The sequence below is a fragment of the Somniosus microcephalus genome, chromosome 31 (genome assembly GCF_052327205.1).
Source record: "Somniosus microcephalus isolate GS21.2 chromosome 31, FLI_Smic_1.0, whole genome shotgun sequence".
Classification (NCBI taxonomy): domain Eukaryota; kingdom Metazoa; phylum Chordata; class Chondrichthyes; order Squaliformes; family Somniosidae; genus Somniosus; species Somniosus microcephalus.
Window position 1 is genome coordinate 33,944,296 of NC_141017.1, and position 14,917 is coordinate 33,959,212.

The window sequence follows — 14,917 nt, forward strand, 5'->3', positions numbered from 1 at the left end:
GCGCTGGAGCAAAGTCTCGAGAAGTCTCCTTACACACACACACACACACACACACACACACACACACACACACACACACACACACACACACACACACACACACTCCTCCACTGAAGGACAGGCTCGTGTTACAGAGTGTCTGAAACACATTCACTGACTCCAGGCAGTGCTCTGCCTCTCTGTGAACATACAGACACTAATTTGTTTCCTGCACTGAATCTTGGCACTTCAGCAGAGGTGTTGTAGTGCAGGGGTGAGCGAGGCAGATTGCAAAACGCTGCTCGCAGCCCTCGTTTGACGCGCGAGGTAAGATGTTAAATCATTCCACCGAGAGATAGTGAAAGACATCTGTGCTATCAGCCAGCATACCCTCCGGGCGTGTGTTTCTCGGCCGTCAACGTGTCTGTACCTGACTGCAGTTACTTTTAAGGTGTTTTCTCGTTTTGACAGATGCCTCTCTCTTTTCTTTCTTACCCTTTTTCAAACGCAGGGTCCCGCGGGACGTCCCGGTCTCCCAGGTGCGGATGGACTCCCCGGCCCCCCTGGAACCATGCTGATGTTACCGGTGAGTTTCCGTGCGAAATTCGGATCAACGCTCGGGCCGGATTTCAAGAACAGAGATTCCCGTGCTTGCGTATTGTTGCAACTGAAGCAGCTATTGGTCTGTTTTCTTAAAGGGATCGTAGAATCATACCGCACAGAAGGAGACCATTCGGCCCATTGTGCCTGTGCCGGCTCTTTGAAAGAGCCCTCCAATTAATCCCACTCCCCCCTGCTCTTTCCCCATAGCCCCTGCAAATGTTTCCTTTTCAAGTTGTCAATAGACCTTCGAGTAGTTATTCAATTCCCTTTTGAAAGTTACTATTAAATCTGCTTCCACCGTCTAGCGCATTCCAGATCATCCTAACTCAGAGTTTTAAAAAAATTCACCTCCTCTCCCCCTGGCTTTTTCGCCAATTATTTAAAACCTGTGTCCTCTGCTTACTGACCCTCCTGCCAGCAGAAACAGTTCCTCCCTGTTTACTCCCACCAAAAACCCCTTGTAATTTTGAGCACCTCTATTCAATCTCCCCTTAACCTTCTCTGCTCTAAGGAGAAGGAGTTGGATATATTTCTTAAGGCGAAAGGTATCAAGGGATATGGGGAGAAAGCAGGGACCGGGTACTGAATTTGGATGATCAGCCATGATCTCATTGAATGGCGGAACAGGCTCGAGGGGCCGAATGGCCTACTCCTGCTCCTATCCTCTATGTTTCTATGAGAACAATCCCAGCTTCTCCACATAACTGAATTCCCTCATCCCTGGTACTATTCTAGTAAATCTCCTCTGCTCCCTCTCCAAGGCCTCGACATCCTTCCTAAAGTGTGCTGCCCAGAATTGGACACAACCGAGGTCCAGCTGAGGTCCTCCCAGTTTTTTACACAGTATCTGTTTACCCCAGAAGAACGTCCTCTGGACCAGCTAATGTTTCTGTCTTTCACAAAGCCCGCTTCTTACCACTAGCATCACAGATCCAGTGTTGGGTCTACTTGCTCTGATTTGATTCTCTGTTCCCTCTGAGAACTTTGAACCCAGATTTGATGTTGTGCGCTGGATCTCTGATGCGGGAGACACGTGTCCGAACCCGCCCAGGTCACTTTATTACAAGGGGGTTGGAGTATAAGAGTAAGGAAGCCTTGCTGTAATTATATAGGGCCTTGGTGAGACCACACCTGGAGTACTGTGAACAGTTTTGGTCTCCTTACCTAAGGAAGGATATACTTGCCTTAGAGGGGTTTGTAGGGGGTTTTGGTTTGGGGTTTGTGTCTGGTCAGTCAGTCGTGTGTCTGATCTGCTCCAGCCCCTTGCGGTTCGAATTGCTTCCCCTTTGGTTCTGACCACCAGACTTATTTACAAGTAGCAATATAGACAAACGAGACCAGTGGTTCGGTGCAAAGAAAACCAATGTTTATTAATGTAAGAAGTCACACAACACCAGGTTATAGTCCAACAGCTTTATTTGAAATCACAAGCTTTCGGAGCGCTGCTCCTTCTTCAGGTGAAGTGGAGAAATGCATAAAGACACAGCTTATATAGTCAGAGAATCATGTCAGATGTTTACAGGTAACCTTTCCAACTGCCATTTATCACACCTCGGCAGAGAGATAATCACAGCAGTCAAAGGTGTGAATGGTGTCCAAACAGGTCAGTCAGGGAAACATTACATCAAAGAACAATGAGGTGGGGTCACAAGGGGTCAAATATTGCAGATGCTGGGGTCTGTATGAAAAACAAAAAAAGACAAAAAACATTTTTTTTGGCTGGAAATCACAGCAGGTCCGGCCGCATCTGTGTAGAGAGAACAAGCCAATGTCGCTACATGTACATGTAACCTGTAACACGTAACCTGTAACATGTAACACGCTACATGTAACCCCACCTGATGCAGGGTCATCCAGACTCGAGTCGACATTGGCTTGTTCTCTCTACACAGATGCGGCCGGACCTGCTGTGATTTCCAGCCAAAAAAAATGTTTTTTGTCTTTTTTTGTTTTTCATACAGACCCCAGCATCTGCAATATTTGACCCCTTGTGGCCCCACCTCATTGTTCTTTGATGTAATGTTTCCCTGACTGACCTGTTTGGACACCATTCACACCTTTGACTGCTGTGATTATCTCTCTGCCGAGGTGTGACAAATGGCAGTTGGAAAGGTTACCTGTAAACATCTGACATGATTCTCTGACTATATAAGCTGTGTCTTTATGCATTTCTCCACTTCACCTGAAGAAGGAGCAGCGCTCCGAAAGCTTGTGATTTCAAATAAAGCTGTTGGACTATAACCTGGTGTTGTGTGACTTCTTACATTTGTCCACCCCAGTCCAACTCTGGCATCTCCACACCAATGTTTATTAAAATAGAGAACAATTACTATACAGAGAAAATCACTATGGATGCAGCACAATTACACTTAATGGGGGAGGAGAAATGGACACATCGAGGGAAAATGACTAAAATGATACTTTAGCAATTCCCCTTAACTCCCACCCTTTACACCTATCTAGGTTATCTTGTGATGGGCCAGAAAATTGATGTTCACCAGTCTAGGATGTTGAAACGCCTGCTCCGTGCCCTGTTGCCTGCCGATGTCTTAGGTTTTCACTGCCCCAAAGCAGAGATACCCCAGTAATTTAAACGTAACTGCGGGTATTCTACTTCCCTGGACGGGCTCTTCGTCGACGGTCCTTTTTGCTGGGTTGATGGTAAGGCAGGGCACTGGAGGCAAGGCAGGAGAGAGAGAGAAATGGCCTCCCAAGGGACTAGTTATACCCTTCCCGGTAGCCCTTATCTCCTGCCAGATCAGCTCATTTCTTTTGTTTAATCTGGACGTATTGAAACTCATACAAAAGGCACCGATCTGGGCCCATCGACCTGGATGGCCGGTAATCGGTTTTAAACACCTCATCAGTGTTCCCCTTTGTCCAACTGGTTTCGTGATGGGGCCATTCCAGTCTGAATGCCCCGTTGATCGTTTCGAAGTACTTGGGTAAACAATGTTGACGTCCTCTAAACGAAGGCCTGAATGCAGCTGAGCTTGTCCCACTACATATTGAATAGGCCTTGTCTGCTCTTGATTGTTTGTGCAAACAACCTTGATGGCTTTTAATCAGAGGCCCGAATGCCACTGGGTTTGTTTGTCATGCATAAATGCAGGAGGTCTGTCTGCATTCAAGTTCTGGAAAGTTCCTTCTCACAGTCATCAGAATACAAGCTTGTCAGTCCAAACTGAAACTTACAGGTTTTGGCCATGAGGCTGACCGCAGCCATCTTGTTGAGCCCTGGATTCCAAACTCAGTCCAACCAGGGCTTCTTTAATAAACCAAAAATAAATCCTCGGGGGAGACATGAAATTTGCGAATCCTTTCAGTTGCAATGAAGGTTCACTAGATTGATTCCTGGGATGAGTGGGCCTATACTCTCTAGAAGAATGAGAGGTGATCTCATTGAAACATATAAAATTCTTTAGAGGGCTTGACTGGATAGATGCTGAGAGGTTGTTTCCCCTGGCTGGAGAGTCTAGAACCAGGGGTCACAGTCTCAGGATAAGGGGTCAGCCATTTAGGACTGAGATGAGGATAAATTTCTTCACTCAGAGGGTGGTGAATCTTTGGAATTCTCTACCCCAGAGGGCTGTGGAGGCTCAGTCATTGAGTATATTCAAGACAGAGATCGATAATTTTTTTAATATCAAGGGATATGGGGATAGCGCAGGAAAGTGGAGATGATGCAGAAGTTCAGCCATGATCTTATTGAATGGTGGAGCAGGCCCGAGGGACCATATGGCCTACACCTGCTCCTATTTCTTATGTTCTTATGTCAGAGTTACCAATCATGCCTTGGCTGCTGTCCAGTGGTGGTAAGTAGGGGGAGGTAGACTGATGTGCAGTGCCCCCATCCCATAATAATCAGGGTATCATTGCTTTTCCTCCCCGGCAGCAGGCTGTACCAAAACCCCATTTCTGCCTGGGAGTTAAGTAGGGCGTAACCTACACGGAATAGTGAGAGATCACCTTTTGGCAGCTGAAAAATAAATTTCGGCCAGCCAAGTAATCGGGCCCAGAATTATTCCATCTGCGGACAAAATGAAATACCTCAGAAACGTGTTAGGGTGTTTTTTTAAAAGCTTAAAACGCATCATAAAATCAACCAGGGATATTGCAGATCAAATCTTGACAAAGGGGGAATTTTTTTCTTTTTCTCTTGTGAGGTTGCACTTGATTGGCGGTGCAAGAAAATTGGTCCCTGACCCACAGAGCCGGGAGTGTCCTGAGGCTGTGGAAGATTCAGATAGTTCGCCGTCTGTTTTGAGGAGCAGGGGGTTTGCTCGGGCCAGTGTCGATTGGAGGTGGCCGTCCTTGATTGAGCTTCTCTGATGTCTGCTTGCCCAGACGGCAGAGAGTTATTACACCTTCTGATAGACGGAAGAGGGGTCGCGACCCCCCTTTGCTTTTTATTGTGAAGACTGACAGCTTGTTAACGGGGACTCTGTGAGTGAGTGTTGTTACCTTCATTCACCACGGGCAAATGGTAGAATTTCCGGAGCTGAGGAGATATGGCAATTTAATTACAGGGGTCTCTGGAGGCTCCGTGTAATGAAAGACTCAATTTTGTATTTTATTTTGTGTTTTCAATTTTACATTGCTTATCCAGGTGAGAGATGTGACTGACTGAACAGAAAATGTTCTCGGATTAGGTATAGCTCGGCCAAATGCAGAGTGAAGTTCTGACCTAACAACGTACCATAACCGAACCACAAAGCATTCCATACAGCATCTGATGTGATACTTGCTTTTTTAAAATGTATTCATTCACGGGATGTGGGCGTCGCTGGCAAGGCCGGCATTTATTGTCCATCCCTAGTTGTCCTGGAGAAGGTGGTGGTGAGCCGTCTTCTTGAACCGCTGCAGTCCATGTGGTGGAGGTGCTCCCACAGTGCTGTTAGGGAGGGAGTTCCAGGATTTTGACCCGGCGACGATGAATGAATGGCCGATATATTTCCAAGCCGGGATGGTGCGTGACTTGGAGGGGAACTTGGAGGTGGTGGTGTTCCCGTGCGCCTGCTGCCTAGTCCTTCCAGGTGGTAGAGGTCGTGGGTTTGGGAGGTGCTGTCATAGAAGCCTCCATGGGTCATCTTTGTGCCCTTTGAGTGAGATTAGCATCCTTAATGTTGAATTATAGGTGGTTCTGTGCAATAGCCTCATGTTGACTACCTTGAGATTGTCCAACCCATTTACATTAGACAGTTGCAGCCTTGACTCGATTTCAAACACCGATCCCAGTGGCTCAATGAGTAGCACACTCTTGCCTCTGAGTCAGAAGGTCGTGGGTTCATGTCCCACTCCAGAGACTTCAGCACATAAATCAAGGCTGACACTGCCAGTGCAGTACTGAGGGAGTGCTGCACTGTCGGAGGGGCAGTACTGAGGGAGTGCCGCACTGTCGGAGGGTCAGTACTGAGGGAGTGCCGCACTGTCGGAGGGTCAGTACTGAGGGAGCGCCGCACTGTCGGAGGGGCAGTACTGAGGGAGCGCTGCACTGTCGAAGGGGCAGTACTGCGGGAGTGCTGCACTCTCGGAGGGACAGTCCTGAGGGAGCGCTGCACTGTCGAAGCTGCCGTCTTTCGGATGAGACGTTAAACCGAGGCCCCGTCTGCCCTGGTATTCCCATGCACCTGCTGCCCTTGTCCTTCTAGGTGGTAGACGGCGTGGATTTGAATGGTATTGAAGAAGCCTTGACGAGTTTCTGCAGTGCATCTCGCATATGGTGCACTATTGACACCGTAGCGAGTTTAGAGGTGATCTCATTGAAACATACAAAATTCTTACAGGGCTTGACAGGGTAGATGCAGGGGGGATGTTTCCTCTGGCTGGGGAGTCTAGAACCAGGGGTCACAGTCTCAGGATAAGGGGTCGCCAATTTAAGACTGAGATGAGGAGAAATTTCTTCACTCAGAGGGTGGTGAACCTTTGGAATTCTCTACCGCAGAGGGCTGTGGAGGCTTAGTCGTTTATTCAAGACAAAGATTGATAGATTTTTTAATGTTCAGGGAATCAAGGGATATGGGGATAGTGCAGGAATGTGGCGATGAGGTAGAAGATCCGCCATTCAATGAGATCATGGCTGAACAGGCTCGAGGGGCCAAATGGCCTACTCCTGCTCCTATTTCTTATGTTCTTAGGAGAGTAGTTGATTCAGTTATCTGGTTTTTGCTGCTGTTCATTAGCCAATTGAACTTTGACCTCTTGGTTTATGAAATTAAGAACATAAGAAATAGGAGCAGGAGTAGGCCAATTGGCCCCTCGAGCCTGCTCCGCCATTCAATGAGATCATGGCCGATCTTCTGCCTCAATTCCATTCACCGGCCCTATCGCCATATCCCTTGATGCCTTTACTAGTCAGAAATCTATCGACTTCTGTTTTGAATATACCCAATGACTGAGCCTCCACAGCCCTCTGGGGTAGAGAATTCCAAAGATTCAGCACCCTCTGTGTGAAGAAAGCTCTTCTCATCTCAGTCCTGAATGGCCTACCCTTTATCCTGAGGCTGTGGCCCCTGGTTCTAGACTCCCCAGCCAAGGGAAACATTCTCCCTGCATCCATCCTATCAAGCCCTGTAATAATTTTGTATGCTTCAATGAGATCCCCTCTCATTCTTCTGAATTGAAGAGAATACAGGCCTAGTTTACTCAATCTCTTCTCATACGACAGTCCCACCATCCCAGGATTCAATCTTGTGAACCTTCGTTGCACTCCCTCTATGGCAAGTATATCCTTCCTTAGAAATTGTCCTTCTTAAGAGGCATTAAACCAAGGTTCCGTCTGCTTGTTCCATTGATTCCGGTAGATGTTCTAGATCCCACGGTGCTATTTGAAGAGCCGGAAGTTCTGGCCAGTGACACCTCCTCAACCAACAGCAGTTTAAAAAAAAAATAAGATGGTCTGCTTGCTTTTCTTTTTACTGGTTGTAGGTTGTGTGTAGGATGGCCGTCACTACGTAACAAATCACTGCGCTCCAAAAATTAATTCACTTACGCTTCAACAACGTGTTAAGCTGCTACGTAAATGCAGGTCTTTCCTCAGAATCGCTCAACTGAAGTGTTGCCGTGGTGTTCCCTGCCTGCCTTCTACTGACTAATAGCTATAGTTAGGCTAAACCTCCCACTTAATTGCATAATATTAGGCCTTCAGGCCTTCATGAAGTTAAGTGGCTGATGTCTTTACGTGATCGTTATTCAGATAAATGGTCAGCGGAGGCCCTGGCTCGAGGCTGTTCATACACACACAGTCCCTGATAGAAATGGGTTTAGTTCACATGGAGGTAAGGTTGAGTGACATTAGATTAATAGAGATAACTGTAAACGCTGGAAATCTGAAATAAAAAAAGCGGAAAATGCTGGAAAAGACATCCAGAATCTGAAAAGAGGGAAAACTAGTTACCATTTCATGTGGAGCCCCCTTCATCAGAACTCGATGAAGGAACCCTAAGGAAAGAAAGACTTGCATTTATATCGCATCTTTCACCACCTCAGGACGTCCCAAAGTGCTTTACAGCCAATGAAGTACTTTTTTGAAGTGTAGTCATTGTTGTAATGTGGGAAACACGGCAGCCAATTTGCGCACAGCAAGCTCCCACAAACAGCAATGTGTTAATGACCAGACACTGGGGAGAGAGCTACACAGAGTAACAGACACTGGGGAGAGAGCTACACAGAGTAACAGACACTGGGGAGAGAGCTACACAGAGTAACAGACACTGGGGAGAGAGCTACACAGAGTAACAGACACTGGGGGAGAGAGCTACACAGAGTAACAGACACTGGGGAGAGAGCTACACAGAGTAACAGACACTGGGGAGAGAGCTACACAGAGTAACAGACACTGGGGAGAGAGCTACACAGAGTAACAGACACTGGGGAGAGAGCTACACAGAGTAACACACGGGGAGAGAGCTACACAGAGTAACAGACACTGGGGAGAGAGAGCTACACAGAGTAACAGACACTGGGGAGAGAGAGCTACACAGAGTAACAGACACTGGGGAGAGAGAGCTACACAGAGTAACAGACACTGGGGAGAGAGCTACACAGAGTAACAGACACTGGGGGAGAGAGCTACACAGAGTAACAGACACTGGGGAGAGAGCTACACAGAGTAACACACGGGGAGAGAGCTACACAGAGTAACAGACACTGGGGAGAGAGCTACACAGAGTAACACACGGGGAGAGAGCTACACAGAGTAACACACTGGGGGAGAGAGCTACACAGAGTAACAGACACTGGGGGAGAGAGCTACACAGAGTAACAGACACTGGGGGAGAGAGCTACACAGAGTAACAGACACTGGGGAGAGAGCTACACAGTAACACACGGGGAGAGAGCTACACAGAGTAACAGACACTGGGGAGAGAGCTACACAGAGTAACACACGGGGAGAGAGCTACACAGAGTAACACACTGGGGGAGAGAGCTACACAGAGTAACAGACACTGGGGAGAGAGCTACACAGAGTAACAGACACTGGGGAGAGAGCTACACAGAGTAACAGACACTGGGGAGAGAGCTACACAGAGTAACACACGGGGAGAGAGCTACACAGAGTAACAGACACTGGGGGGAGAGCTACACAGAGTAACAGACGCTGGGGAGAGAGCTACACAGAGTAACAGACGCTGGGGAGAGAGCTACACAGAGTAACAGACGCTGGGGAGAGAGCTACACAGAGTAACAGACACTGGGGAGAGAGCTACACAGAGTAACAGACACTGGGGAGAGAGAGCTACACAGAGTAACAGACACTGGGGAGAGAGCTACACAGAGTAACAGACACTGGGGAGAGAGCTACACAGAGTAACAGACACTGGGGAGAGAGCTACACAGAGTAACAGACGCTGGGGAGAGAGCTACACAGAGTAACAGACACTGGGGAGAGAGAGCTACACAGAGTAACACACGGGGAGAGAGAGCTACACAGAGTAACAGACACTGGGGGGAGAGCTACACAGAGTAACAGACACTGGGGAGAGAGCTACACAGAGTAACAGACACTGGGGAGAGAGCTACACAGTAACAGACACTGGGGAGAGAGCTACACAGAGTAACAGACACTGGGGAGAGAGCTACACAGAGTAACAGACACTGGGGAGAGAGCTACACAGAGTAACAGACACTGGGGAGAGAGCTACACAGAGTAACACACTGGGGAGAGAGCTACACAGAGTAACACACTGGGGAGAGAGCTACACAGAGTAACAGACACTGGGGAGAGAGCTACACAGAGTAACACACTGGGGAGAGAGCTACACAGAGTAACACACTGGGGAGAGAGCTACACAGAGTAACAGACAGTGGGGAGAGAGCTACACAGAGTAACAGACACTGGGGAGAGAGCTACACAGAGTAACACACGGGGAGAGAGCTACACAGAGTAACAGACGCTGGGGAGAGAGCTACACAGAGTAACAGACACTGGGGAGAGAGCTACACAGAGTAACACACTGGGGAGAGAGCTACACAGAGTAACAGACACTGGGGAGAGAGCTACACAGAGTAACAGACACTGGGGAGAGAGCTACACAGAGTAACACACTGGGGAGAGAGCTACACAGAGTAACAGACACTGGGGAGAGAGCTACACAGAGTAACAGACACTGGGGAGAGAGCTACACAGAGTAACACACTGGGGAGAGAGCTACACAGAGTAACAGACACTGGGGAGAGAGCTACACAGAGTAACAGACACTGGGGAGAGAGCTACACAGAGTAACAGACACTGGGGAGAGAGCTACACAGAGTAACAGACGCTGGGGAGAGAGCTACACAGAGTAACAGACACTGGGGAGAGAGCTACACAGAGTAACAGACACTGGGGAGAGAGCTACACAGAGTAACAGACACTGGGGAGAGAGCTACACAGAGTAACACACTGGGGAGAGAGCTACACAGAGTAACACACTGGGGGGAGAGCTACACAGAGTAACAGACGCTGGGGAGAGAGAGCTACACAGAGTAACAGACGCTGGGGAGAGAGCTACACAGAGTAACAGACACTGGGGAGAGAGCTACACAGAGTAACACACTGGGGAGAGAGCTACACAGAGTAACAGACGCTGGGGAGAGAGCTACACAGAGTAACAGACACTGGGGAGAGAGCTACACAGAGTAACAGACACTGGGGAGAGAGCTACACAGAGTAACACACTGGGGAGAGAGCTACACAGAGTAACAGACACTGGGGAGAGAGCTACACAGAGTAACAGACACTGGGGAGAGAGCTACACAGAGTAACACACTGGGGAGAGAGCTACACAGAGTAACAGACACTGGGGAGAGAGCTACACAGAGTAACAGACACTGGGGAGAGAGCTACACAGAGTAACAGACGCTGGGGAGAGAGCTACACAGAGTAACAGACACTAGGGAGAGAGCTACACAGAGTAACACACTGGGGAGAGAGCTACACAGAGTAACAGACGCTGGGGAGAGAGCTACACAGAGTAACAGACACTGGGGAGAGAGCTACACAGAGTAACAGACACTGGGGAGAGAGCTACACAGAGTAACAGACACTGGGGAGAGAGCTACACAGAGTAACACACTGGGGAGAGAGCTACACAGAGTAACAGACACTGGGGAGAGAGCTACACAGAGTAACAGACACTGGGGAGAGAGCTACACAGAGTAACACACTGGGGAGAGAGCTACACAGAGTAACAGACACTGGGGAGAGAGCTACACAGGAGGTAATCAATACTGGAATAATGAGGTATGAGAAGCAACAGATACCAGAAGAGGAAGATACACTGAGTGCAAAAGATATCAGGATAGCAAGTTACACAGATAATTTGAAATGGTGAATTATACAGAGAATAAAAGGTAGTGGGGAGAGCGCTGCACTGGGAGTACAATCTTCTGCTCGAGATAGAATAGAACAGGTTAAATGGAGAGCAATAGGTAACATGAGCTGAACAGTGGAGGTGAGTGAGAGGCCAGCTTTTAACCAGTATAATGGGTTTGAGCAAGACTGCAGCATTGGATCAAATACTGGGCACGTGGGCTCTGGATTTCAACTTTGTTTTCCGTATTCACAGTTCCAGTTTGGTGGAGATGGCGCCAAGGGACCAGTTGTCTCAGCCCAGGAATATCAGGCCCAGGCCATCCTGCAGCAAGCAAGGGTAAGTGATTGTCCATCAGTCCCAGGCCTAACTACAAACAAGGCCTCCAGCGACCTCACGGCCTATGATATTGAAGAGCTTTGGTAGGCGCGTGTATTTAAGGGTCACAGAATCAAGGCGAGTGAATTGAGTTGAGATGCAGATCAGCCATGGTCTAATTGAATGGTGCAACAGGCCCGAGGGGCTGAATGACCTCCTCCTGTTCCTAATATTCCTATGAATAAGGGACAGATACAGGGGGCTCAATTAAATCTCAAATAATGTCCTCAAGCAGAGGCCTAAAAGTTTAACTAGATCATGTGTAAATGGCGGGTAGGAAAAGACCAGCTGGTCCAACAAGCCTGCCGCCATTTGTAATGACTCGAGCATCGTGGCTCGAAATTTCTTAGCACAGAAACAGGGCATTCGGCCCCTTTGGTCCGTGCCGGTGTTTATGCTCCACACGAGCCTCCTCCCGCCTTTCTTCATCTCACCCTATCAACATATCCTTCTATTCCTTTCTCCCTCATGTGTTTATCGAGCTTCCCCTTAAATGCATCTCTGCTCATTGCCTCAACCACTCCCTGTGGTAGCGAGTTCCACATTCTCACCACTCTCTGGGTAAAGAAGTTTCTCTTGAATTCCCTATTGGATTTATTAGTGACTCTCTTATATTGATGGCCCCTAGTTCTGGTCTCCCCCACAAGTGGAAACATCTTCTCCACGTCATCTTCCATAATCTTAAAGACCTCCTATCAGGTCACCCCCTCGACCTTCTCTTTTCTAGATTGACTTACTTGTAACTCCCTGACTCTATTTTGTGTTTTCTTTCTAGCTTGCTATGAAGGGTCCACCTGGTTCAATAGGCCTGACTGGAAGACCAGGCCCTGTGGTGAGTATGAGGTTTGACCGGTGAGAACATAGATGGGAGATCCATCATCAAGTGAATAGTAACTGAGATGAGCTGTGCCTCATTATGGCATCGTTTCATGTGAGCATTTGTTCTGGGAACCCTGTGATCCCTAAATGTGGTTTGTACTTCACTTGATTCTGATGAAAAGTTATGAATGTGTTTGGAGTCTCCCAATATCTCATTCTCTTCCCATTGCCGTCCCAACTTTCTCTCCTGAATGTGGTGGTTCTTGCTGCAGTGTGGTTCTACTGACACTAGAGAGCCTCCAGGAGGACATTCTTCATGTGTGACCCTAGGGGGGGAGTGCCAGCCAGTTACATGACCATTGGGGAGGACACCTGACCCTATCTTCACCCAACGTCCATCCACATGCACTTTCTGGTGGTGGCCATTGGATAGCAATCCGTCCTTAGCCGGGGGAGGGGTGCCGAGGCTAAGTCTGGTACCGCTAAAGCCACAGAGATGAACCCCCACCCCCCTCAAACCCAGCACAGATTAGGATGGACCTTTGGACCTCCCTGTTCTGTGTAACTCGAGATTGACGTTTGTGTTAAACGGGAAATTTCTGCCGATAATGGGACTGCTGTTGTTGGTATAATAACGTGCCTCTTGATGACTGACAGGGCTTGTAAATTTGTTCTTCAGATTTCCCCTCGGGTCAGGTTCATGAGAAGAGATGGGGGGAGGGAGAAGATATAGATAATTAACAGAAGGCCCTTCCCCTGAAGGAGCATGGAAGGGTAAGAGACGGAAAGTCTGTTCTCTGCGACCTCCGTGAGAAAGGCCTTGGGGTAAGATTCAACATGGAGGAGTAAAAGTCTTGTTTTGGTGCTGGAAACCTTTAGTCTCCGTCAGTTACCAACAGAAAGGGAGGGTGGTTATTCAGCTCCTAGATCTCTGCCAGCTGTCAGTCCACAGTTTGATGCTGGGAAGTTCATACTGTAACCCCTCTGATTTAGTTTTTTTATTTCACTCTCTTCCTGTGTGGGCCCTTTGGCCAAAACTCTGTTGCCTCCTTACTTGTATCTTGCTTGAGATCGGCAGTTGGGAACAGAGGGCTAGACCAGCTTTCTGCTCGGCGCGGGTCAGGGGTCATTATCAAGAAAAGGCTGTGGGGAAAGTTCACTGTTGGAGCCTCCTTTTTCCAAAATCATTTCCTCTTGAAAATTGTTACTGAATTTTAAAAAATCCTTGTGTGTCTGTGCAGCAGTAATGAAGGGAGGAGCTTGGGGCGGTCAGGGGAGGAGCTTGGGGTAGTAAGGGGAGGAGCTTGGGGTGGTCAGGGGAGGAGCTTGGGGTGGTCAGGGGGAGGAGCTTGGGGTGGTCAGGGGGAGGAGCTTAGGGTGGTCACGGGGAGGAGCTTGGGGCGGTCACAGGGAGGAGCTTGGGGTGGTCACGGGGAGGAGCTTGGGGTGGTCCTGGGAGGATCTTGGGGTAGTCAGGGGAGGAGCTTGGGGTGGTCACGGGGAGGAGCTTAGGGTGGTCACGGGGAGGAGCTTGGGGCGGTCACAGGGAGGAGCTTGGGGTGGTCAGGGGGAGGAGTTTGGGGTGGTCATGGGGAGGAGCTTGGGGAGGTCACAGGAAGGAGCTTGGGGAGGTCACAGGAAGGAGCTTGGGGTGGTCACGGGGAGGAGCTTGGGGTGGTCACAGGGAGGAGCTTGGGGTGGTCAGGGGGAGGAGCTTGGGGTGGTCGGGGGAGGAGCTTGGGGTGGTCAGGGGGAGGAGCTTGGGGTGGTCAGGGGGAGGAGCTTGGGGTGGTCACAGGGAGGAGCTTGGGGTGGTCAGGGGACGACTTTCAGAGCACTAAAGACAGAAAAATGATGGCTGATATCCAGTTTTTTTTTTAATGTTTCTTTTCTCACCCCCTCCCTACAGGGTCTCCCTGGTAATGAAGGCCTGAAAGGAGATGCTGGGGAAGTGGGCCCACAGGTATGCCGAAACACGTCTCTGACAAAACTTTTTTAACAACTAATGATGATCCTTGATTCAATCTAACCACTGACTGTGCATGGACAGCTCGGGGCAGTGTATGGGAACACACTGAGAGACATTGTGAATCAGTGAAAGGTATCTCACCATGACCGAACTTAACCCAAACCCCCACGAGACAAAATGGAGATCTTTGAAGGAGAAGAAACTCAAAGGCCTGTCTTAAATCGTACTGGAAGAAGTTACATGAGTAGCGTTAAAGTTCGCACACACTTTGTCACACCCACAATCCTGGCAATCGGACATACAGATCTTGACAGTATTTACCATGTACCTGTTCACATCTCATACATGCTCATACAGATCTGAACACGCCTCCTGC

The 14,917-nt window shown here is 48.8% G+C and overlaps 1 protein-coding gene across 2 annotated transcripts in view; it reads left to right on the forward strand.

Moving 5' to 3' along the window:
• The window catches only part of LOC147097724 (uncharacterized), a 342,880-nt gene that overhangs the window by 153,521 nt on the left and 174,442 nt on the right, over positions 1-14,917 (forward strand). For both annotated transcript variants that reach the window (XM_085971762.1, XM_085971763.1), the window contains 4 exons: positions 491-565; positions 11,631-11,714; positions 12,529-12,585; positions 14,482-14,535. In XM_085971762.1, the coding sequence (XP_085827888.1) occupies positions 491-565; positions 11,631-11,714; positions 12,529-12,585; positions 14,482-14,535 (270 nt within the window). The remainder of the gene's footprint in view (positions 1-490; positions 566-11,630; positions 11,715-12,528; positions 12,586-14,481; positions 14,536-14,917) is intronic.